General features: G+C 47.4%; 1 protein-coding gene across 4 annotated transcripts in view; it reads right to left on the bottom strand.

Moving 5' to 3' along the window:
• Positions 1-23,916, bottom strand: part of SMOC1 (SPARC related modular calcium binding 1) — a 168,996-nt gene that overhangs the window by 12,389 nt on the left and 132,691 nt on the right. For all 4 annotated transcript variants that reach the window (XM_038765635.1, XM_038765638.1, XM_038765639.1 and 1 more), the window contains exons 8-10: positions 12,771-12,963; positions 6,449-6,531; positions 6,175-6,280 (exon numbers count right to left, since the gene is read on the bottom strand). In XM_038765635.1, coding sequence (XP_038621563.1) covers positions 6,175-6,280; positions 6,449-6,531; positions 12,771-12,963 — 382 coding nt within the window. The remainder of the gene's footprint in view (positions 1-6,174; positions 6,281-6,448; positions 6,532-12,770; positions 12,964-23,916) is intronic.

Raw genomic sequence — 23,916 nt, 5'->3', positions numbered from 1 at the left:
CATAGTAAGTGCTTAATAAATGCCATTATTATTGTTATTATTATTACTAAACTCTGAGGTAAAGACAGGATGAACCAGTAAAGACATAGTCCCCATCCCACTCGGAGCTCACCATCTAAGGAGAAGGGTGAACAGGAATCAAATCCTCATTTTGCAAATGAGAACGCTGAAGCACAGAGGTAAGTGACTTGCCCAAGGTCATACAGCAGGCAGGTGGCACCGCCACCATCTCCATCACCATCACCAGGTCCAGAAGACTCTCCGGGGCACTCCCAAGATGTTGGGTGATGCCAAAACATGGCAGAAACCACATTTGGGGGTCCTGGAGCCGCCGAATGTCTATTCACACCTCTTCACTTGGGTGAGTTGGAATAGTAGAGGTCAATGATGGGTGACCTCTGACTTCAGCAAATTCTCAGCCCTTGATCCTCAGGCCTGACAAACTTTCCTTCTCACCATCCATCACAGAACATGCTACAGGCACAAAGAGAACCCAGACCTAATCTCCTACCCCAAGGCTCTTGCTCCTTAACCTTTCCCACCAGAATACACACACTCACAAACATGTGCACACATACACACCTAGTAATAATAATAATGATAATAACAATGATGGCATTCGTTAAGTGCTTACTAAGTGCAAAGCACCATTCTAAGTGTTGGGGAGGTTACAAGGAGATCAGGTTGTCCCACGGGGGGCTCACAGTCTTAATCCCCATTTTCCAGATGAAGGAACTGAGGCACAGAGAAGTTAAGTGACTTGCCCAAAGTCACACAGCTGACAAGTGGCGGAGCCGGGATTAGAACCCTTGACCTCTGACTCCCAAGCCCAGGCTCTTTCCTCTGAGCCACACTCTTCGTCTAATAGGGACTGTGTCTCTTATTCCACTGCCTTGACACTGTGCGCTGTCCAATTGGAAAGTGCCCAATAAATGCCACTGATTAATTGGCCTATACACCCACACGAATGGAGAGAGAAAGGAGATGGCCTTGCAGTAAGCTCATTATGGGGAAGGAACATGTCTGCTAATTCTGTTGTATTGTACTCTCCCAAGTACTTAGTACGGTGTTCTGCACATGGTAAGTGCTCGGTAAATATGATCGATTGATTGACTGACTTTGGAAGATGACGCACAAAGGCCTGTGACTATCTATACGCCTGCTACAGAGGAAGTCAGTAAGATGGCAAAGAGCTCTTGCCAATCAAAAGGCTGTGTTGTTTAGCAGTAGACACCCATCAGGATCATGATCTGCTCCTGGGCACTAAGACAGGGGGCAGAGGGATGTCATCAATCAATCAATTGTATTTACTGAGCACTTACTCTGGGCGGAGCACTGTACTAAGCACTTGGGAGAGTACAATACAATAGAATTAGCAGACACATTCCCTGCCCATAACAGGCTTAGATTCATGAAGGTAATGCTTTGATTTTTTTTACGGTACTTTTTGAGCACTTATTATGTTTCCAACACTATACTAGCCCTGGGGTAGATATAAGTTAATTAGGTCAGATGGAGTAGTCCCTGGTTCACATAGGTCTCACAGTCAAACTAGGAGAGAGAACAGGTATTCAACCATTTTACAGTGGAGTAAATTGAGGCAGAGAAAAATAAAGTGATTTGCCCGAGGTTACACAACATGCAATTAGCACAGCAGGGTGAAAACCCAGGTCCTCTGACTCCCAGGCCTGGGCTCTTTCCAGTAGGCCACATGGCTTCTCGCATTTATCTCTGTGTGTCTGTTGCCAGGGAGAGAAGGGAGGGAAAGTGAGCGAGTGAGCGTGATGAAACTCAGGGCATCAAGGATTCCAATGCTTCAAAACCGAAGGGGTCCTGGTTGAGCCAAGGGGACAGTGGGCAAGGGAGAGGGCTCAGACTTGGTATGGTAGCTGTCTAGTCTTTGTCTCTGTGCTCTTCTGGCTCCATTCCGTCTCTCCAGGTGGGGAGCGGGCTCAAGCTTGGTGTGTTACATGTCTGGTCTTCATCTCTGTGCTCTCCCAGGTCCACTCTGCCCCATTTAACTGCAACAGTACAAAATGGCACGGGGCAGGGACCGGGAGCAGCCTGCCCCATGGTGCCCTGGGGTGCCAGGGGTGTGGGAAGGTGGGTGTGGGGGCCCTTCCCTGGACCCCAGGAGTGCCATTTATAAGGAGGAGACAAAAGCCCAGGCTTTGCTCCAAAATTCACCTGCCTCCCTGGGGCAGAGAGGTCCTGGGACCCTGAGGAAAACAATCCCTTTCCTTCAACCTTTAGGACTGGCATAACGTCATGTCTCACGTTGCACTAGGAATAACAAGCCCTCAGACGGGTGAGACGGAAAAGACGGATTAGGTCATCTGGTCCGCTCCTGGGCCAGAGCCCGCCCTTCCCGGCTGCAGCAGCTCCAGGGACTCCAGGCCTCCCGGGATGTCTTCCGGCTCCCAGGGGATGGGGGCTCCACCCACTCCTCTCCCGAAGAGATCGCTCATGGCTCACACACTTCGCTCCTCTAATGCTAACCTTCTCACTCTTCCTTGATCCTGTCTATCTCGCCGCCGACTCTTTGTTCACATCCTGCTTCTGGCCTGGAATACCCTTCCTCCTCAAATCAGACAATTACTCTCCTCCCCTTCAAAGCCTTATTGATGGCACATCTCCTCCAAGAGGCCTTCCCTGATTAAGCCCTCCATTCCTCTTCTCCCACTCCCTTCTGCATAACCCCGACTTGCTCTCTTTATTCATCCCCCATCCCAGCCACACATATCTATGTACATAGATGTACCGATCTGTAATTCATTTATTTATTTATATTGATGTCTGTCTCCCCCTCTTGTCTGTAAAATCTTTGTGGGCAGGGAATATGTCTGCTTATTGTTGTCTTGTACTCTCCCAAGTGCTTAGTACAGTGTTCTGCTTACAGTAAGTGCTCAATAAATATGAATGAACAGGCCTCTCCTTGGCCCCCAGTCCTCCTCCCCGCTCCGTACCCTCACTGCCCACCAACCACTGAGCCATTCTTCCTTCTCAGACCTCAGTCCTTTCCCTTCCTCAGGTTCTCAGGCTCCAGCTATTAACTGTGGCCACTTTCTCCGTTCTCCTTGCTTCATTCACCACCTGCCTACCTGGCCCCTGAGGCTCTCCACAGCCTCTACCTACCGAGATGAGAGGAGACGTCAGCATGTCTCTGAAGCCCTGGAACGCTTGTCTACCTTAACTCAGAGGCCTTACCCAGACTGCAGTGGGAGATAGAGGGGCCTACTGGAAAGAGACAGGCCTGGGAGTCAGGACAGCTGGGTTCTAATCTTCTCTCTTCCACCTGCCTGCTATGGGGTCTAGGGTCACTTAACTTCTCTGGGCCTCTTGTCTTCTCGTCTGTATGATGGGGATTACTCACCTCTTGTCCCTCCCCTTTAGATTGTGAGCCCCATGTGGGACCCTGATCTGATTATATCCACCCCAGTGCTTAGTACAGTGTCAGCACATAGTAAGTGCTAGCTTGGTAGGGGCAGGGAATGTGTCTTCCAATGCTCTGTATTGTACCCTCCAAAACACTTAGTACAGTGCTCTGCACATAATAAGTGCTCAATAAACATCATTGATTGATGGATTAACAAATGCAATATTATTATTATTATTATCATTATGAGCCTGGAATGGGGAGTCAGGAGAACCAGCTTTGGCCAAACTCCACATTTCAGGTGGTATGTGGCCTGTGGAAACCACTGTGAGGAGGGGCTCAATAAATGTTACTACTCCAGCTGCTTAAGTGATTTGCTCAAGGTCAATCAATGATTCCATCAGTGGTATTAGTGAGCACCTCGTTGCAGTTGCCCCGACCTGTCCTGCCAAAGGACAAGCCCCGCAGGAGGACAGCTCTGGGCTAGGGGACTAGAGCCAGGCCTGGCATGGAGTCCCTGCCCTGGCTAACCTTCCTTCAGGTCCTGCTGACTGGTCCCCTGCTTGCAGCAAGACTCCTTTGGGGAGAGGACTGGTTCTTTGGCCTGGGGAGACCCCAACCACCAAAGCTCAAGGGGAATACTAGGTGGGGTGGGTCACTGGAGGAAGGGGAGAAGTGACTCTGCGGAGGTTGGGGAAGCAGAGTTGCACAGGGGAGAGGGCACAGTTCAGTGAGTCAGGGGACCTGGGTTCTAATTCTGGCTCTGCTACTCACCTGCTCTGTGATGTTAAGTAGTCACTTCACTTCTCTGTTTTGTCATCTGTGAAATGGGGATCAAATACCTGTTTTCCCTCCTGCTTAGACTGTGAACCCCAAGTGGGACAGGGACACTGTCCTATCTGATTAACTTATATCCATCCCAGTGCTTAGTAATAATAATGACGCCATTTATTAAGCACTGGACAGTTCTCAGCACCTAGTAAGCACTCAGCAAACACCAGAGTATTTTTTTTCTTATGGTATTTGTTAAGCACTTACTGTGTGTCAAACATTTATCTAAGTGCTGGTATAAATGCAAGTGAATTAAACTGTACACCATTCCTGTCCCACTTAGGGCTCACAGTCTAATCAGGAGGGAGAAGAGGAGAATTGAGGCACAGAGAATCAATCAATCAATCAATCAGTGGTATTTATTGAGCACTTACTATGTGCAGAGCACTTGTACTAAGCACTTGGGAGAGTCCAATACAACAGAATTAGCACACACATTCCCTGTCTGTAACGAGCTTACAGTATAGAGGGAGAAGTAAAGTGACTTGCCCAAGGTCACGCAGCAAGCATTTGGCAGAGCTGGGATTAGAACCCTGGTACCCTGAGTCCCAGGCCCAGGCACCTTCTACTAGATCATGCTGCTTCTCCTGTTGGTTGCTGTGATGATTATATCAGTCCTGGCGTGACGTCCCTGCAGCGTGGCTGGAGGGTGGATGGAGGCCAGGGGGCTTTGAGTCAGGACTGAGAGGGCAGGTTGCTCTCTCCTCCAGCTCCCTACCTCCAGCACGGCAGCAGGTGGGCAGGGAATGTGTCTGTTTGTTGTGATATTAGTATAGTGCTTTGCACACAGTAAGTACTCAAGAAATACGACCGAATGAATGAACGAAAGTTCTTAGGTCCCACCGATCTGTGGTTGCCAGACTCGAGAGGCCGACTCTCCTCGGCCTTCCCCAGCCTCACCTCGAGTTCCCCCGCTGGATTCCCCAGCAGGGAGCCCCAAACTCATTTCAGCCAGAGAAGCAGTGTGGCTAAGTGGAAAGAGCCCGGGCTTTGGAGTCGGAGGTCATGGGTTCAAATTCTAACTGCCAATTGTCAGCTGTGTGACTCTGGGTAAGTCACTTCACTTCTCTGTGCCTCAGTTCCCTCATCTGTAAAATGGGGATTAAGACTGTGAGCCCCACATGGGGCAACTTGATCACCTTGTATACCCCCCAGTGCTTAGAACAGTGCTTTGCACATAGTAAATGCTTAACAAATACCATCATTATTATTATTATTCAGCTCTGACTGGGGATGGGAGACGCCCACCCCCCACCCCAGCAGGACCCCTGCAGAAAGCCTCCCCTTGGGGTCTGCCTCTTTATCCGCTCTTTATCAGGGGGACCAGCTCTGGTTAATCAAGCCACCCCCAACCCCCATTAAAATCAACCTATAATGGGAATGGAAAATTAGAAACGCACTGTGTGAGCCCCACTGGAGCCAAAATGGCAACTGACCCAACTATAAATTACCTCTCAAAATGTAGAAAATCCCTGTCCCAAGGGGGCACTGATATTAGAAACATATCGCAGAACATTCGTGCAGGCAACGTGGCTCAGTGGAAAGAGCATGGGCTTTAGAGTCAGAGGTCATGGGTTCAAATCCCAGCTCCACCAATTATCAGCTGTGTGACTTTGGGCAAATCACTTGACTTCTCTGGGTCTCAGTTCCCTCATCTGTAAAATGGGGATGAAGACTGTGAGCCCCCCGTGGGACAACCTGATCACCTTGTAACCTCCCCAGTGCTTAGAACAGTGCTTTGCACATAATAAGCGCTTAAAAAATGCCATAATTATTATTATCATTATTATTATTATCTGTGCAAACATCCCCATAAAGGAGCCCCCACACTCCAGGCAGGTGGAAGGGGGCAGCAGCATGGCCCAGTGGAAAGAGCACAGGCCTGAGAGTCAGAGGACCTGGATTCTCTTGCCTGTTCTAGCGTGGCCCACTGTTCTAATCTTGACCAAGTCCTGTCCCACACTCACCTTCCCCCTCCGGCAGGAGCTGCTGAGTTAATGGCTTGAACCATATCCGTGGTCAGGGCATCCAGCAAACTGGTGATAAACTCCACTTTCTTCTCTTCTGGGCAGCCTGCAAGAGGGAGACAGGGAAGCGGGGAGGCTCAAAAAGGGCGACAAAGTTGAAATGGCAGGCAGATTGCTCTGCCCCCACCAGCCCCTGGGGATACCGTCCCCATGACCGAAGGCACACAACGAGACAGACAGGCAGAGGTGAGGAGTAACCGGCTCCAGTCTGCACCTGGCAGCTCCCTGTCCTTGAAAGCATCATCCACCTCCGTGCTCCGGGACCGGGCATCACTCTCGCACACGGGCGTCTCATACCTTGCAGGAGAACAAGCAAGGGAAAGCGGGTCAGTTCTGCAGACAGGACTCTGCTCACAATAATAGTAATAATAATAACTATGATGGCATTTATTAAGTGCTTACTATGTGCAAAGCACTGCTCTAAGTGCTGGGGAGGTTACAAGGTGACTCACAACATGCACGTGACTCAGTATCCGCCCCCACCCATGGACCCAGGATGGGACTTGATGTGGGGATCCTGGGCCAGGTTGCTGCAGAGTAATGGAGGAGGGGCCAGTTTCCCAGGCATTTCCCAGGAGACCTGATGGAAATGCAGCAGGCTGGAAATAGTGCCGTTAGAAATAGTGTCAGCAGCTCTCTCTTAAAATGATAATAATAATAATGGTGGTATTTATTAAGCGCTTACTATGTGCAAAGCACTGTTCTAGGCACTGGGGAGGTTACAAGGAGATCAGGTTGTCCCACAGGGGGCTCACAATCAAATTACTATATGCATTTACAGATGAGGGAACTGAGGCACAGAGAAGTGAAGTGACTTGCCCAAAGTCACACAGCTGGCAATTGGCAATGCCGGGATTCACCCCTGACTCCAAAGCCTGTGCTCTTTCCACTGAGCCACGCTGCTTCTCTAATCTGATCTAATCTATCTTCTTAAGGGGTAGAATTTGATTGTGAATTAATCAAGGGCAAGGACTATGATTGACACTGTTACCTTTGGCTCCTCTACCACCTACTACCTAGAAGCTAGTGTTATCTAGTGGAAAGAGCACAGGCCTGAGAGTCAGAGGTCTGGATTCTAGTCCCAGCTCATCCACATGCCTGCTGTGTGGCCATAGAAAAGTCACTTCACTCCTCTGTGCCTCAGTTCACTCATCTGCAAAATGGGGATGCAAAATCTGTTAATAATAATAATAATAATAATAATAATAATGGTATTTATTAAGCGCTTACTATGTGCAAAGCACTGTTCTAAGCACTGGGGAGTTTACAAGGTGATCAGGTTGTCCCACATGGGGCTCACAGTCTTAATCCCCATTTTACAGATGAGGTAACTGGGCACAGATAAGTGAAGTGACTTGCCCAAAGTCACCCAGCTGACAAGTGGCAGAGCCGGGATTTGAACCCATGACCTCTGACTCCAAAACCCATGCTCTTTCCACTGAGCCACGCTGCTTCCCCATTCTCTGTTCTCTGTTTTCCCTCTGTTCCCTGTTCTCCCTCCTCCTTAGGCTGTGAGCCCTGTGTGGGACCTGATTATCTTATATTTACCCCAGTATGGTGCTTGGCACACAATATGCTCTTAACAAATATTACCACCATTATTATTACCTAGAACAGTGATCTTCACAAAGTAGGCTTCAGGAACAGGGCTCTCCACTCAATAGGTATCAGGTACAGTGCCCTACCCAGAGTAGGCACCTGGTTCAGTGCCCTGCATACAGTAGGCATCTGATACCGTGCTCTGCACACAGTAGGTGCTCAGTGAATGCTGTAGATGATGATAATGATGACATATAAATGTATATAAGAAGCAGCATGGCCTAGCGGAAAGAGCACAGGTCTGGCCGTCAGAGGGCCAGGGTTCTAATCCCAGTTCTGCCAATTGCTTGGTGTATGACCTCGGGCATGCCACTTACCTTTTCTGTACCTCAGTTTCTTCATCTGTAAAATGGGGATTAAATCTTACTACCTCCTACCTAGGCTGGGAGCCCCATGTGGGACAGGGATTGTGTCCAAACTAATAATAATAATGGCATTTGTTAAGCGCTTACTATATGCAAAGCACTATTCTAAGCGCTGGGGAGGTTACAAGGTGATCAGGTTGTCCCACGGGGGCTCACAGTGTTAATTCCCATTTTACAGATGAGGTAACTGAGGCACAGAGAAGTTGTGACTTGCCCAGAGTCACACAGCTGACAATTAGTGGAGTCGGGATTTGAACTCATGACCTCTAACTCCAAAGCCCGTGCTCTTTACACTGAGCCACGCTGCTTCTTGATTAGCACATATCTACCCTAGCACTTAGACCGGTGCTTGGGACATAGTGAGTGCTAAGCAAATACCATAATTATTATTTTTATTATTTCCTCAACTGAAAAATGGGGATTCATTATCTTCTCCCTCCTACTTTGACTATGAGCCTAGTGCAGGTCAGGGACTGTGTCCAACCTGATTGAGAAAGCAGCTAACTTCTCTGGGCCTTAGTTATCTCATCTGGAAAATGGGGATTAAGACTGTGAGCCCCACGTGGGACAACCTGATTACCTTGTATCTACCCCAGCGCTTAGAACAGTGCTTGGTACATAGTAAGCGCTTAACAAATACCATAATTATTATAATTATTAATTAATTCATATCTACCTCAGCACTTAAGACAGTGTTGAATGCACAGTAAGCACTTAAACAACACCAGAAAATTTAAAAAAATTTAAAAAAATTTAAATATGTCAGTCTCTTTCCTCAGTGTTGATTATTTAGCCACCCCCACCCCCCACCCACAGGTCACATCTAATTATTTTTTTTGTTTTGGTATTCGTTAAGGACTACATTCCAGGCACTGTACTAAGCGCTGGAGTATCTACAAAGTAAACCAGTTGGATGCAGTCCATGTCCCCCATAGGGTTCACCATTTTCATCCTCATTTTACAGATGAGGAAACTGAGTCCCAGAAGGAATTGAAGTGACTTGCCCAAGGTCACACATGGTGGCCTCCTCCCCATCCCCTGGCCCTACCTCCTTCCCCTCCCCACAGCACCTGTGTATATGTTTGTACAGATTTATTACTCTATTTTACTTGTACATATTTACTATTCTATTTATTTTGTTAATGATGTGCATTTAGCTTTAATTCTATTTGTTCTGATGACTTGACGCCTGTCTACATGTTTTGTTTTGTTGTCTGTCTCCCCCTTCTAGACTGTGAGCCCATTGTTGGGTAGGGACCATCTCTATATGTTGCCGACTTGTACTTCCCAAGGTCTTAGTACAGTGCTCTGCACACAGTAAGAGCTCAATAAATATGATTGAATGAATGAAAATGGAGCCTGGATTAGAAACCAGGTCCTTCTGACTCCTAGGCTCAACAACTAGGTCATGCTGCTGTAAGCCCATTTTGGGTAGGGAATATGTGTGGTACATTATTATATTGTACTCTTCCAAGTGCTTAGTATAGTGCTCTGCACACGGGAAGTGCTCAGTAGATGAATGAACGAAAGGGGGACGTAGGAGAGACAGAGAGACTACTTATTAGATCTCGGGCAGTTTGCCATCAGGGCCAGGGGCTTTTCCCATTTCCGGTGACTCTGACTGCTATGACGACTTCCCCAGTAGTTGATACAAATGCAAAGTCTCCACATATTGGCCAGTCTTTGTCACCCCCACATTGGTATTTGTTAAGCGCTTAGTATATGCCAAACCCTGTTCTAAGTGCTGGGGCAGATTCAAGCTAATCAGGTTGGACTAAGTCACTGTCCCACGTGGGGCTCACAGTCTAGGTAGGAGGGAACAGGATTTAATCCTCAATTTACAGATGAGGAAACTGAGGCACGGAGAAGTGACGCAATTCGCACGAGGTCACGCAATAGACAAGGGGCAGAGTCGGGATTAGAACCCAGGCCTTCTGACTCCAAGCCCCTTAGGCCATGCTGCTTCTTTGACAGTCGTGTTCAGAACCTCGCCTTCAGTAGGAGAAAGCATGTCGAGGAGGATGGTGAAATGCTGTTATCGCCTAGTAGGGCTCCCTCCTTGTCTGTAGTGAGACTGGAGCCGTGTTCCCTCTTCAGGGGTATCGCGAAAGCGCATACAAGGCCATAAAATGTCTTTAGAGACGTGGACTTTTTGGTTTCAGGTAACCATCACTGTCTGCCTCCCCTTCTAGACTGAAACCTTGTCGTGGGCAGGGAACGTGTCTCTACCGACTCTGTTATATTGTTATAATGTTCTCTCCCAAGCGCTTAGTGCAGGCCCCTGCACCCAAAAAGTTCTCAATAAGCATGACTGGTGGATAGATTGACACAAAGTGGAATTACTCTTAGTTTTACAGGGCTCCTGAAAAGATGACTCCTCCAGCTTCCAAAGTAATCCCTTCTAGGGTTAATGACCTTTACTGTTTGCTGGAAAATTTGGATTTATACTCTCGCATGTAAGGCAATCTCTGTTTTTCATCTGTTGATACACTACTGTGCACTTCAAACGGTGCATTCATTTAAGAAAAGGCTTGCGTTTTGGAGCAGGGGGTGTGAGGCCCGAGGCTCTGACTAACTCCTCTTAGTCCCATAAGTAGGAGGAACAAGACATTTACAGCCCATATGTCCGTGTCTGTAATTTGTTCCTTGATATTAAGGTCTGTCTTCCCCTTTGGACTGAAACCTCCTTGTGGACAGGGGAGATGCACCCCAACTCTGCTAACGCTCTCCCAAACGCTTGGTACAGTGATCCGCACAGAGTCAACTCTCAATAAACCCCACTGATGGATTGGTTTGATTTACTGTCTAATTCAATTTTCTAAGATGAAGCTCCCCTTATTTCAGTCAGCTGGGTTTTTGCCTCCACAAATGTGTTTAATCAGTATCCTGATTTAGGACTTCCACTGTCCAAAGAGCTCCGGGGCCACGCGCTAATGTGTCTGCTGATTTTTTCGTATTGAACTCTTCCGAGCACTGAACTATATATAATAGGCGCGCAATAAATACCATTGATTTATCTGTCCCATTAAATTGTAAGCTCATTGAGAACAGGGATCATGTCTTCTAACTCTTTTGTCTCTCCTAAGCATATAGTAGGTACTAAATGAACTCTAAACTCGTCTCTAGACTGTAAGCTCATTGTGGGCAGGGAATGGGTCTGTTTATCATTATATTGTATTCTCCTAAGTGCTTAGTACAGTGCTCTGCACACAGTAAGCTCTTAATAACTATGATTGAATGAATGAGTAATGGTTGGAATGGCTTTTCCCCCAAAGCTTTTTGGACAGGAATAGACATCCACAGCCAGCTCCCTCTGCCCTGCCCCCTGGGGCAGGAGAGGGGCCAGAGGCAGAGATAATAATAATAATATTAATAATATTAATAATAATAATAATAATAATTGTGGTATTTGTTAAGCATTTACTATGTACCAGGCACTCTGCTAAGTGTTGGGTTGGATACAATCAAATTGGGTTGGGCACAGTTCTTGTCCCACATGGGGCTCAGTCTCAATACCCATTTTACAGATGAGAGAACTGAGTACCGGAGAAGTGAAGTGACTTGCCCAAGATCACGCAACAGACAAGTGACGGAGCTGGGATTGGAACCCATGACCTTCTGATTCTCAGGCCCGTACTCTAGCCACCGCGCCATGCACCCCTGTTTGGCCTCTACCAGCAGGAGGAGGAGGAACAAGAGGGAAACGCAGGGCTTTTGGTGGGGTCATCCCTAGCCGCTGCTGCCAGGGAAGAGTTGAGGTCCCACCCAGGGGATCAGGCCGTGTCCGGTACTCGGGCTGCGTGCCCCCGCTGGGCCTTGCTGAGCCTGCCACCCTTTGCCTGGGATCTGGCCTTGCAGCGGCCCTGCCTGGCTCCCTCTCTGGGGGTTGCGGCTATGAATACACCCGGTGGGTCCAACTCTTACCTTACCTCGTTACTCTTCTACTCTAACCCAGCCCACACTCTTGGCTCCTCCAATGCCAACCTTCTCACTGTGCCTCCATCTCGCCTGTCTTGCCGCTGACCTCTCACTCACATCCTGCCTCTGTCCTGGAGTGCCCTCCCTCCTCAGATCCAGCAGACGATTCCCCTCTCCCTCTTCAAAGCCTTATTGAGGGCACATCTCCACCAAGGGGCCTTCCCTGGCTTACCCCTCCGTTCCTCTTCTCCCACTCCCTTCTGCATTGCCCTGACTTGCTCCCTTTATTCATCCCCTTTGTTCATATACAGCACCTTTATATATGTTTGTACAGATTTATTACTCTATTTATTTTACTTGTACATATTTACTATTCTATTTATTTTATTTTGTTAGTATATTTTGTTCTGTTGTCTGTCTCCCCCTTCTAGACTGTGAGCCCATTGTTGGGTAGGGACCGTCTCTATATGTTGCTAACTTGCACTTCCCAAGCGCCTAGTACAGTGCTCTGCACACAGTAAGCGCTTAATAAGTACGATTGAATGAATGAATGAATGAGTAGATATGACTAAGCGACTTTCGGGACCCAAATCCCCATTTATGGTGTGAAGGCAGCGGGACGGGCAGACGCAGGCCCCGGGTCCTCGGGCTTACCGGGTGGAGGTTCCGGGCAGCGGGCGCCCTGTGTCCACCAGTACGCACCAGCAGTAGCCAGTGGACTGGTGGCACTGCACGGGCTTGTACAGGCCACCAGGGCCGCACTCGGGGATGACGATTCCCTCGCGGGGGCTGTGCTTGGCCTCCTCCAGGGCACTCTGCCTCTCCTGGTCGCAGGACTGGACTTTCTCTGAAAGAAGACATGGGCCTCATGTCAGTCCTGGGGTCCGGGTGTCCACCCGCCACTGCCACGAGGACCGGAACCGACCCCGGCTGAGACAACATCTCCCGAACAGGCGTCCAGCTGGGCGGCCCCGCCCTGCTTCAACTGCCGGGTGGCACCACCCACCTCTACTCATTCTTGCTTCGTAGAAAGCGGCATAGACCCCGGGAGGAAAGAGCACCAGGCCCTGAGTGGTCACAAGACCACGGATTTCATCCTGGCTCTGCCACTTGTCTTTTGAATAGGTCTGCACAGGTAACTTATCTTCTCTGTGCCTCAGTTTCCTCATCTCTAAAATGGGGATAAAACGCCTGCTCTTCCTTCCGCTTAAACTGGGAGCCAGAAAGTGGGACAGGAGCCATAATGAAGCGCTTAACAAATACAAGTTTTTTTGTACTACTACTATTAATAATGATGGCATTTATTAAGTGCTTACTATGTGCAAGGCACTGTTCTAAGCGCTGGGGAGGTTACAACGTGATCAGGTTGTCCCCCGTGGGGCTCACAGTCTTCATCCCCATTTTACAGATGAGAGAACTGAGGCCCAGAGAAGTTAAGTGATTTGCCCAAAGTCACACAGCTGACAAGTGGTGGAGTCAGGACTTGAACCCATGACCTCTGACTCCAAAGCCCGTGCTCTTTCCACTGAGCCATGCTGCTTCTCTATTACTGTTATTAATCAATTAATCAATAGTATTTATTGAGCATTTACTATGTGCAGAGCACTGTACTAAGCACTTGAGAGAGTACAATGCAGCAGGATTAGCAGGCACGTTCCCTGCCCATAAAAAACTTTCCCCTTCCCCCTTCTAGACTGTGAGCCCATTGTTGGGTAGGGACCGTCTCTATATGTTGCCAACTTGTGCTTTCCAAGCGCTTAGTACAGTCCTCTGTACACAGTAAGTGCTCAATAAATACGATTGAATGAACGAATAAATGAACAAACCTACATTACTCAGTGATTCCTGCTAGTAGAGCAGTGGTCCAACTTCCAGGCGAGAAGGGCTGATGGGGACCCATTAGAATGTAAGTTCCAGAAAGGCAAGGAACCTGATACTTGCTTATCCTCTATTGTCCAAGCCCCTACTACAGTGTGCTGCCTTCAGCAGGTGCTCAGTAAATAGCATTATTACTAAGCAGCATGGCCTAAGGGAAAGAGCACAAGCCTGGGAGTCAGAGGACTGGGTTCTATTCCTAGCTCCACCACTTGCCTGCAGTGTGACCTCAGACAAGTTGCTTAACTCCTCTGTAATTAAATTATTTCCATTAATGTCTGTCTTCCCCTCTAGACTGAAAGCTTCTTGTGGGTGGGGAATGTGTCTGTTGTTGTGCTAAACTTTCCTGAGCCCTTAGTACAGTGCTCTGCACATAGTTAGTGCTCAATAATGATTGAATGATTGATTGATTCTCTGGGCCTTAGTTCCCTCATCTGTAAAATGGGGATAAGATGCTTTCTCTCACTCCCTTTTAGATGGTGAGCCCAATGGGGGACAGGTACTGTGTCCACCCTGATTATCTTGTATCTACTCCAGTGTTTAGTAAAGTGTTTGGCACCCAGTGAGCGCTTACCAAATAACCACGATTATTATCATTATCCTTACTTCTACTACCACTTCCACTACCATGACTGCAATGGTGCAGGCTGATAATAATAATAATTATTATTACTATGGTATTTGTTGAGCGCTTACTATTTGCCAAGCACTGTTCTAAGCGCTGGTACATACAGTATAAGTGCATCTGTAGACTATAAGCTCCCTATGGGCAAAGATAGGGTCTACCAACTCTACTGTATTGTACTTGACCAAGCTATCAGTACAGTGCTTTACACACTGTAAGTACTCAATAAACATCACTGATTTATCGGTTGATTTTCATTGACTGGTTGGTTGATTGACTGATATGTAACTTCAGACTTCTCCTGGGAGATGCTAAATCTTTGAACTCCTGAAATGTCTCCTTCATGCTCCAAATATGCTAGTGCTCGTTCCAGAACAAAGCTTCAACAAACTGGACTTTTTCATTACAAGATACCATAACAGCAAAACAAAACCATACAAACAGTATATGGCCTAGTAACTCTGTCCTAAACCTGGTCCAGCCTGAAGCTAAGTAACTAAGTAGCTAAGCCCAGTTATCAACCTTAATGAAAAATGGATCCAACTAGATCTCTTCTACCCAATTTCATTAGAGAAAACCTGAAGACTGAGGGTAGGCTGCCACTGAGGCTAAATGGCTTAAATATTCAATGCCCCTGCTTGGTGGCAAGAAATTTCACCTGGAGGGGGAAGGGTTTAAAAAGTTTGGCTCTTTCTCCCCGCCAGGAATAACAAGGCAAGCGAGAGCAGAAAGGCTCTCTGCACTATCTTGGACAGGTGAGAGCAGTTCCATAATTTCATGGAAACTTAGAGAAACAACCTCAAGGCTCCCAATCCCCAGAGACTTGTAGAGTTGTCTCTTGTCATTTTCCAAGGCTTCATTGCAAGCAGCTGAAAGGCTTAATTAAGGGAAGAACAAGAGAGATGGCTTTTCATTTAACACACTGTAACCCTCTGCCTGGAATGTCCAAAGAATAGCCTAGCCAACCTGCTGAAGCTAGAAATAAGGAAAGATATGAAAACCAAGAACAAAAGATGACCCAAATGGCTGGAAGAATATCTCTGCCAGGACTATGGTTTTGATATTTTTAGGGGACTTCTAGAAAATAATTCCTTCTGTTTTTCAACTTTTCCCAGCTGGTGACGGGGGGCTGGATAGCCCAGAGTTTTGAGAGACATCTTTTTGGCTTCTTGAAGAAAGTGCCATGGTAATCCAAAAGATTGACAGAAATGGCACAACCAATATGTGCCTCTCCTTATCTCAGGCAGAAACAGGATGACCTGATCCCAGGCAGGTCCAGGGCTTGGTCGTGGTCTCTATCCACAGGCAGGGGGATGTGAATTTCCCCTACATATTCCATCTATCACTAAATCCTGTTGATTCAATTTTCCCATCATTGCTAAAATCCATTCTTTCCTCTCCATCCGAACCGTTACTACAGTAGTCAAAGCATTTATTCTATCCTGTCTTATTACTGAATTTGCCTTCTTACTGACCTCCCTGCCTCCTGTTTCTCCCTACTCTAGTCCATATTTCTCTCTGCTGCCCGGATCAGGCTACCTCAAAAACATTCAGTCCATGTTTCCTCACTCCTCAAGAACCTTCAGTGATTGCCCATCCACTTCCGCATCAAACAGAAACTCCTTACTATCAGCTTTAAGGCATTCAATCACCCTGGCTCCTCCTCCTCAATAGTCTCTTACTACAATGCAGCCCGCATACCTCGCTCCTCTCATGCCAATCAACTCGCTGTTCCTTAGTCTCATCTATCTCATTGACAACCTCTTGCCCACATCCTGCCTCTGAGCCTGGAACGCCCTCCCTCTTTATATCCGACAGATGATCACTCTCCCCACCTTCAAAACCTTATTGAAGGCCCATCTCCTCCAAGAAGCCTTCCCTGACTAAGCTCTCATTTCCTTTTCTCCCACTCCCTTCTGCGTCACCCTGATTTGCTCACTTTATTCATTCAAAATCCTAGCCCCACGGCACTTATGTCCATATTCATAATTTATTTAGTTATATTAATGTCTGTCTCTCTCTCTAGAATGTAAGCTCACTGTGTGCAGGGAATGTGTCTGCTATATTGTTGTGTTGTACTCTCCCGAGTGTTTATTACAGTGCTGTGCACAGTAAGCACTCACTAAATACTTTTGATTGATTGATCCCCTGCCATTCGGAAAAATAATCTCCCATTTGGGGATTGCCAGCAGACACTGGCTCCCACCTAATACTCAATGGAGTTCCCCAAACCTGGACAGTAAGTGAAACTTCCCTAATAAAATGGGGATTTGTAAAATGGGGATGAAGACTGTGAGCCCGCCGTGGGACAACCTGATCACCTTGTAACCTCCCCAGCGCTTAGAACAGTGCTTTTGCACATAGTAAGCACTTAATAAATGCTATCATTATTATTATTATTATAACAATGATCATGGCATTTGCTAAGCAGTGGGGAAAATATCAATCAATCAATCATATTTATTGAGTGCTTTCTGTGTGCAGCCCTCTAGACTGTAAGCTTGTTATGGGCAGGGACAGGAACCAAGCTAGAAGGACTTGGATGATATAGACAGTTATGGAAGAGGGATTGATTAAGGCATTGTCTGCATGCACACACTCGCACACAAACTTGGTGTAGAGGGTTAAAGCAAAGTGGAGTGAAATTTGTTGCTGAACTTCATGGGGACCCAGGAACATCTAAATTTCCAAGGAGATCAACGAATATTTCAAGCCTGCCACCATTTCCAGCTGCCCACGAAGGAGGCGTCTTTGGAAGAAATCTACCTACTTCTGTCCGGAGGGAGTTTCCACTGCTTTGGAGCAGGGAAGAGATGATGTTTCTCCAATAATGTTTAGCTCCCAGACGATTGGAGGGAAGAGAAATGGGATAATATCAGTGATGACAACTCAATAGCAAAATCTCAAACAGTCCAAAGGGTAAATGCTGCCAGACAATAAATGGTGTTTCTAGTTCTCTCTCTCCCTTTAGATTTTAACTCAAGCCCCACTTTTTCCAGGAAGTTTGCTGGATTAGTCCTACTCATTATCCTACCTATAAGGACCCATTCCCCACTCATTCATTCATTCATTCATTCAATTGTATTTATTGAGTGCTTACTGTGTGCAGGTCATTATACTAAGAGCTTGGAAAGTACAGTACAGCAATAAAGAGAGACAATCCATTCCCACAACAGGCTCAAAGTCTAGGCAGGGGAGACAGGCATCCATACAAGTAAACAGGCATCAATATAAACAAATAGAATTAAAGATGTATACATATACATATATATAAGTGCTGTGGGCCAGGGTGGGGGGAAGAGCAAAGACCGTGAATCATGGTGATGTGGGAGGGGGAGATAAGGAAAAGCAGAGCTTAGTCTGGGAAGGCCTCTTGCAGGAGGTGCACCTTCAGTAGGGTTTTGAAGCAGAGAAGAGTGATTGCTTGGTGGATTTGAGGAGGGAGGGCATTCCAGGCCAGAGGTATGATGTGGGCCAGGGCTTGGCAGCAAGAAAGGCAAGATCGAGGCACAGTGAGAAGGTTCTCACCAGAGGAGGAGAGTGTGCAGGCTGAAATGTAGAAGGAGAAAAGGGAGGTGAGGTAGGAGGGAGCAAGGTGACGAAGAGCTTTGAAGCCAACAGTGAGGAGTTTTTGCTTCATACGGAGGCAACTACTGGAGTTTTTTTTGCGGGGGGGACGGGGACATACCCTGAACATTTCTGTAGAAAGATAATCCAGGCAGCAGGGTGAAATATGTACTGAAGTGGGGAGAGGTGGGTGCTTGGGAGGTCAGAAAGGAGGCTGATGCAGTAATCCAGTCGGGATAGGATGAGTGATTGTGGTAGCAGTTTGGATGGAGGGAAAAGGGAGGATCTTGGTGACGTTGTGAAGGTGAGACCGACAGGATTTGGTAATGGATCAGATATGTGAGGTGAATAAGAGACGACACCAAGGTTGTGAGCTTGTGAGATGGGAAGGATGGTTGTGCCATCTACACTGATGAGAAAGGCAGGGAGAGGACAGGGTTTGAGCAGAAAGATGAGGAGCTCTGCCTTGGATATGTTGAGTTTGAGTTGGTGGAGGACATCCAATTAGAGATGTCCTGAAGGCAGGAGGAGAGGCGAGCCTGGAAGCAGGGAGAGAGACCATGGGAGGAGATGTAGTGTCATCCACATAGAGATGGTAGTTGAAGCCATGGGAGTGAATGAATTCTCCAAGGGAGTGAGTGTAAATGGAGAATAGAAGGGGACCGAGAACTGGACCTTGAGGGGGCCCTACAGTTAGGGGATGGGAAGGTGGGGAGGAGCCCATGAAGGAGACTGAAAATGAACAGCTAGAGAGATAAGAGGAGAATGAGGACAGGATGGGGTCAGTGAAACCAAGGTTGGATACCATAACGAGGAGAAGGGGATGGTCTACAGTGTCAAAGGCAGCTGGGAGGTCGAGGAGGATTAAGATGGAGTAGGAGCCATTGGATTTGGTAAGAAGGAGACCATTGGTGACCTTTGAGAGGGCAGTTTCAGTGGAGTGAAGGGGGAGGAAGCCAGATTGGAGGGGGTCGACGGGAGAGTTGGAGGGGGTCAACAAGAGAGTTGGAGGAGAGGAATTTGAGCCAGCGAGTGTATACGACTCACTCAAAGAGTTTGGAGAAGAAAGGTAGGAGGGAGATGTGGCAATAACTGGAGGGGCTGTGGGGTCAAGGGAGGGTTTTTTTAGGATGGGGAAGACGTGGGCATGTTTGAAGGCGGTGGAGAAGAAGCCATTGGAGAGTTAAAGATGGTAGTTAAGGAGGGAAGGAGGGAAGGGGCGAGAGTTTTTAAAAGGCGTGAAGGAACGGGGTCCAATGCGCATGTGGAGGTGGTGTTACTTGGTACTCTCAGTTCCTTTTGATTTTCTATCTGAACATATTTCATCCTTCACACAGAGAAGCAATGTGACCTAATGAAAAGAGCATGGGCCTGGAATCAGGAGATCTGGGTTCTAATCCCAGTTCTGCCACACACCTGCTGTGTGAACTTCGACAAGTGTTTTAACTTATCTGTGCCATAGTTTTTTCACCTGGAAATTGGGTATTGAGTATGGTTCTCCCTCCCCCTTAAACTGAGAGTCCCATGTAAGCAGAGACAGTGTCTGAACTGGCTGGCTTGTTTCTACTCCAGAGCTTAGTTCAGTATTTGGCAAGAAATGCTTAGCAGAAACAATTTTTATTAATAACAATAACTATTCATAATGATAACAATACCTAATAATCATAATAATAATAAGCCTCCCAAATATTAGCTAGTAAATTCCTAGAGGTCAGGAATTTAGTTTTCACTTCTGTTGCTTGTTCCCCAAACTTAACCCAGATGCTCAGAAAATAATGTTGACACTGAATAAGTGCCAGTCTGCTTTGTCTCTTTAGATTACAAGTTCATCATGGGCAGTCTTCCCTTTGAAGTGTATTTTTAGCCCACAGTTAACTTCGATGCAACCGAGGGTTACTTATTAACCATTTACCCACTGACTGAAAAATGATATTGAAGCCCTGGTTATTAAAACACCTGATCACATCTCCATGTTGAACAACACGTATGTGTGTGTGTTTGTGTGTGTGTGTGTGTATCCTGACTATCTTGTACCTTCCCCAATACTTAATTCAGTGTTTGGCACGTAGTAAGTGCTTAACAAATATCACAACTATTATTAAGGCAGATCCATTATTATTGTTATTATATTTGTTAAGTACTTACTATGTGTCAAGCATTGTTCTGAGTGCTGGAGTAGATATGAGATCCTCCAGACATATTTCTGTTTGCAAACGTCTGTGAGGGTTGTGTACCTCGCTGCCCAGAGCCAACCCCCGCCATCCTCCCCTCCCCAAATCAACTCCATCAGGAAAGAAAAGCTCCCAGTTTTCCTTAGTTTGGTTTTCAACCAAATCCCAAGGGCTCCTCTTCCCTCCCCCACCTCTTTGCTAGCCACGGTGCATCTCTTGGATGCCCGAGCGTGGGGACCACGTGTGTGTGTGTGTGTGTGTGTGTGTGTGTGTGTGTGTGTGTGTGTGTGTGTGTGTGTGTGTGTTCATGTGCGAAGTGGAGCGTTAGAGGGGGAGTCTGCATTGGGACAGCGTGGTGTAATTTGTTTTCTTTTATGGAAGGCCAGGGGAAGGATCTGGGCAGGGCTTGGTGGGGTGGGGAAGTGAGATCCAGTGGTAGACTGGATTTATTTCATGACATTGAGAGCTGGCATTGGTTTATTTGTCTAGCCACACCAGATCTCAGAAGCTATGGCCGCATGCAGATTCTTGGGCTGAGTTATTTTTCCCCCTTGCTTGTTTTGCACCTCTTCGCGGGAGAGATTAACCAGTCCCCAGTGGTCTGTTCTCCTCTGTGATATAGTCACAGTAATAATAATAATAATAATAATAATAGTATTTTCAAGCACTGTTCTAAACGCTGTGGTAGATACAAGGTCTACCACAAAGTCAGACGCAGTCCTTGTCCCACCTAGGGTTTACAGTGTCAATCCCCATTTTGCAGATGAGGTAACTAAGGCCCAGAGAAGTGAAGTGACTAGCTCAAGGTCACACAAGCAGATATGTGGCGGAGTCAGGTCCTTTGACTCCCAGGCCCATGGTCTTTCCCCTAGGCCACCTTGTAGTCACCATTTACTTGTGGTCTTGGCCGGACCCCTGACTCTCCTCACCCTCTTCTCCTGTCCCCCAAAGCTTTTCCTCCACCCGCTCACTGCTTGGACTCTGGAGAGGCTCAGGTTCAATGCCAAAAGTCACCCAGGGTGTCTGGGCTCTGGCCAGAGCGGGGCTAACTGTGGCCTCAAAACTCCACTCTAAAATGCCAGCGGTCAAGAGACAAGGCAAGAGAGAAAACTGAAAAGTCACCAGAGACAAGGCCCTTGATCCGGCTTCCTGGAGCTGTGCAGAGAAGCCCAATTCCACTAGCAAATGGACTCCATCACCCATCACCCAATTCAGCTAATTCAGAATGGGGAGACAGGATGGACTGGAAGGATACCCAGTCCAGAACATTATGGCGACAGTAGGCTTCTGGAATTCTGAAGTCGAAGTGCGCGTAGACAGGGGAACTTCTCTGGGGAGACCGGAACCTGCTAGTCAGCTCCGTCCCTAAGGCACTGGCTAGGTAAAACTCTCCAGTTTTAGATTCAATCAGTCTGCCTTCTTCTGGCCTCTGAGTTTATTCTCATGGAGAATCCTAGCAAGGCTAAACTCGAGGCCTCTCCTGCTTCCCCAGAGACCCCCAGCCCCTGACCCTCTTGCTCCTCCACTAAGCTTCCCCCCCAGCCCACAGTGCTGTTTGGCCCATGCAAAGACATTCTCTAATTCCTCCTCTCTCCAGCAGATGAGTGACTGTCCCCCTCTTTGGGAGCAAGGGTGGCAGCAGCTCAAAAAGGGGCAGTGTCTTTGACCAGCGTGGCTCAGTGGAAAGAGCATGGGCTTTGGAGTCAGAGGTCACGGGTTCAAATCCCGGCTCCGCCAACTGTCAGCTGTGTGACTTTGGGCAAGTCACTTAACTTCTCTGTGCCTCAGTTACCTCATCTGTAAAATGGGGATTAAAACTGTGCACCCACCGTGGGACAACCTGATCACCTTGTAATCTCCCCAGCACTTAGAACAGTGCTTTGCACATAGTAAGTGCTTAACAAATTCCATTATTATTATTATTATTATAATCTCATTGTGGGCAAGGAAAAAGACATCAAGGGGGCACTCAGTAAATATTCGGACTACCACTATCATCATTACCACTAACAATCCATCAATGGAATTTAGTGAGCACTTACGATGTGCACAGCACTGTAGTAAGTGCTTGGGAGAGTGCAATACAACAGAATTAGCAGATAAATTCCCTGCCCATAACGAGCTTACAGTCTCCTATTACTACTATTACTACTACTGCTAAAGCCTGGTTAACAGAACCGTAACCCAGTTTACATTGACTTCCACAAACCCACTGACCCCACTGAAGTATAGAGTTCAGTATGTACAGGGTTAAACCCGACAACCTCTGGGTTAAATTTGGCAACTGATGGAGAGACCTGGGGCTAGTGTATTCTGATCACAGCTGGCCCATGGGTTGCATGACCCTTTGAAAATTATTTCCCTTTTCTGGTCCTCAGTTTCCTTGCCTGCAAAGTCGGCAAAACATTTTACCCATCTCCAGAGCAGCGGGGAGAAAGAAGCAGCATGGCCTAGCAGACAGTGCATGGGCCTCGGAGTCAGAAAGACCTGGTTCTAATCCCGGCTCCACCAGTTGCCTGCTGTGTGACCTTGGGTAAGTCACTTCTCTTCTCAGGGCCTCAGTTCACTCACCCGTAAAATGGGGATTATGACCGATAATCATTGGGGATTAGGGACCGTGAGCCCCACATGGGACGTGGATTGTGTCCAACCTGAGTAGCTTGTATCTACCCCAGCACTTAGCACAGAGCTTGGCACATAGTAAGCACTTGACAAATACCATAAAAAAACCCAAGACAATGGGCTGATGAGGGATTGCTAAACATGACGCCTTAGCAGGCAGACTTGTTTGTGTGCAGGGGTGGAGGTTGGAAGGCAGGGAAATAAGAGGTGTGTAACCTACTCTGGCCTCCAAAGCCTGCCAAAAGCCCTCCCTCCCTCCCTCCTTTCTTCCCTCTCTCCCTTGGTGTCAGGAATGAAGAAACAATCCCCTTCAGACCCCCTGTTTTGTTGGGGTTTTTCAAACGGTACTTGTTAAGTGCTTACCATGTGACAAAAACTGTACTGAGCGCTGGGGTAGATACAACATAAAGATGGACACAGTCCCTGTTCCACATGGGGCTCACAGTCTAAGGAGAAGCAGCGTGGCTTAGCGGGAGAAACAGCATGGCTTAGTGGAAAGAGCCCGGGCTTGGGAGTCAGAGGTCGTGGGTTCTAATCCTGGCTCTGCCACTCATAAGCTGTGTGATTTTGGGCAAGTCACTTAACTTCTCTGTGTCTCAGTTACCTCATCTGTAAAATGGGGATTAAGACTGTGAGCCCCAGGTGGGACAAACTGACTACACTGTATATACCCCAGTGCTTAGAACAGTGCTTGGCACATAGTAAGTGCTTAATTTTAGAGAAGCAGCGTGGCTTAGTAGAAAGAACATCGGCTTGGGAGTCAGAGATTGTGGGTTCTAATCCCAGCTCCGCCACTTATCAGCTGTGTGACTTTGGCCAAGTCACTTAACTTCCCTGTGACTCAGTTCCCTCATCTTTAAAATGGGGACTAAGATTGTGAACCCTACATGGGACAACCTGATCACCTTATATCCCCCCAGCACTTAGAACAGTGCTTGCA

The sequence above is a fragment of the Tachyglossus aculeatus genome, chromosome 23 (genome assembly GCF_015852505.1).
Source record: "Tachyglossus aculeatus isolate mTacAcu1 chromosome 23, mTacAcu1.pri, whole genome shotgun sequence".
NCBI lineage: Eukaryota > Metazoa > Chordata > Mammalia > Monotremata > Tachyglossidae > Tachyglossus > Tachyglossus aculeatus.
The sequence above is the reverse complement of the archived record's forward strand: the minus strand, read 5'-3'. Positions and strand labels throughout refer to the sequence as shown.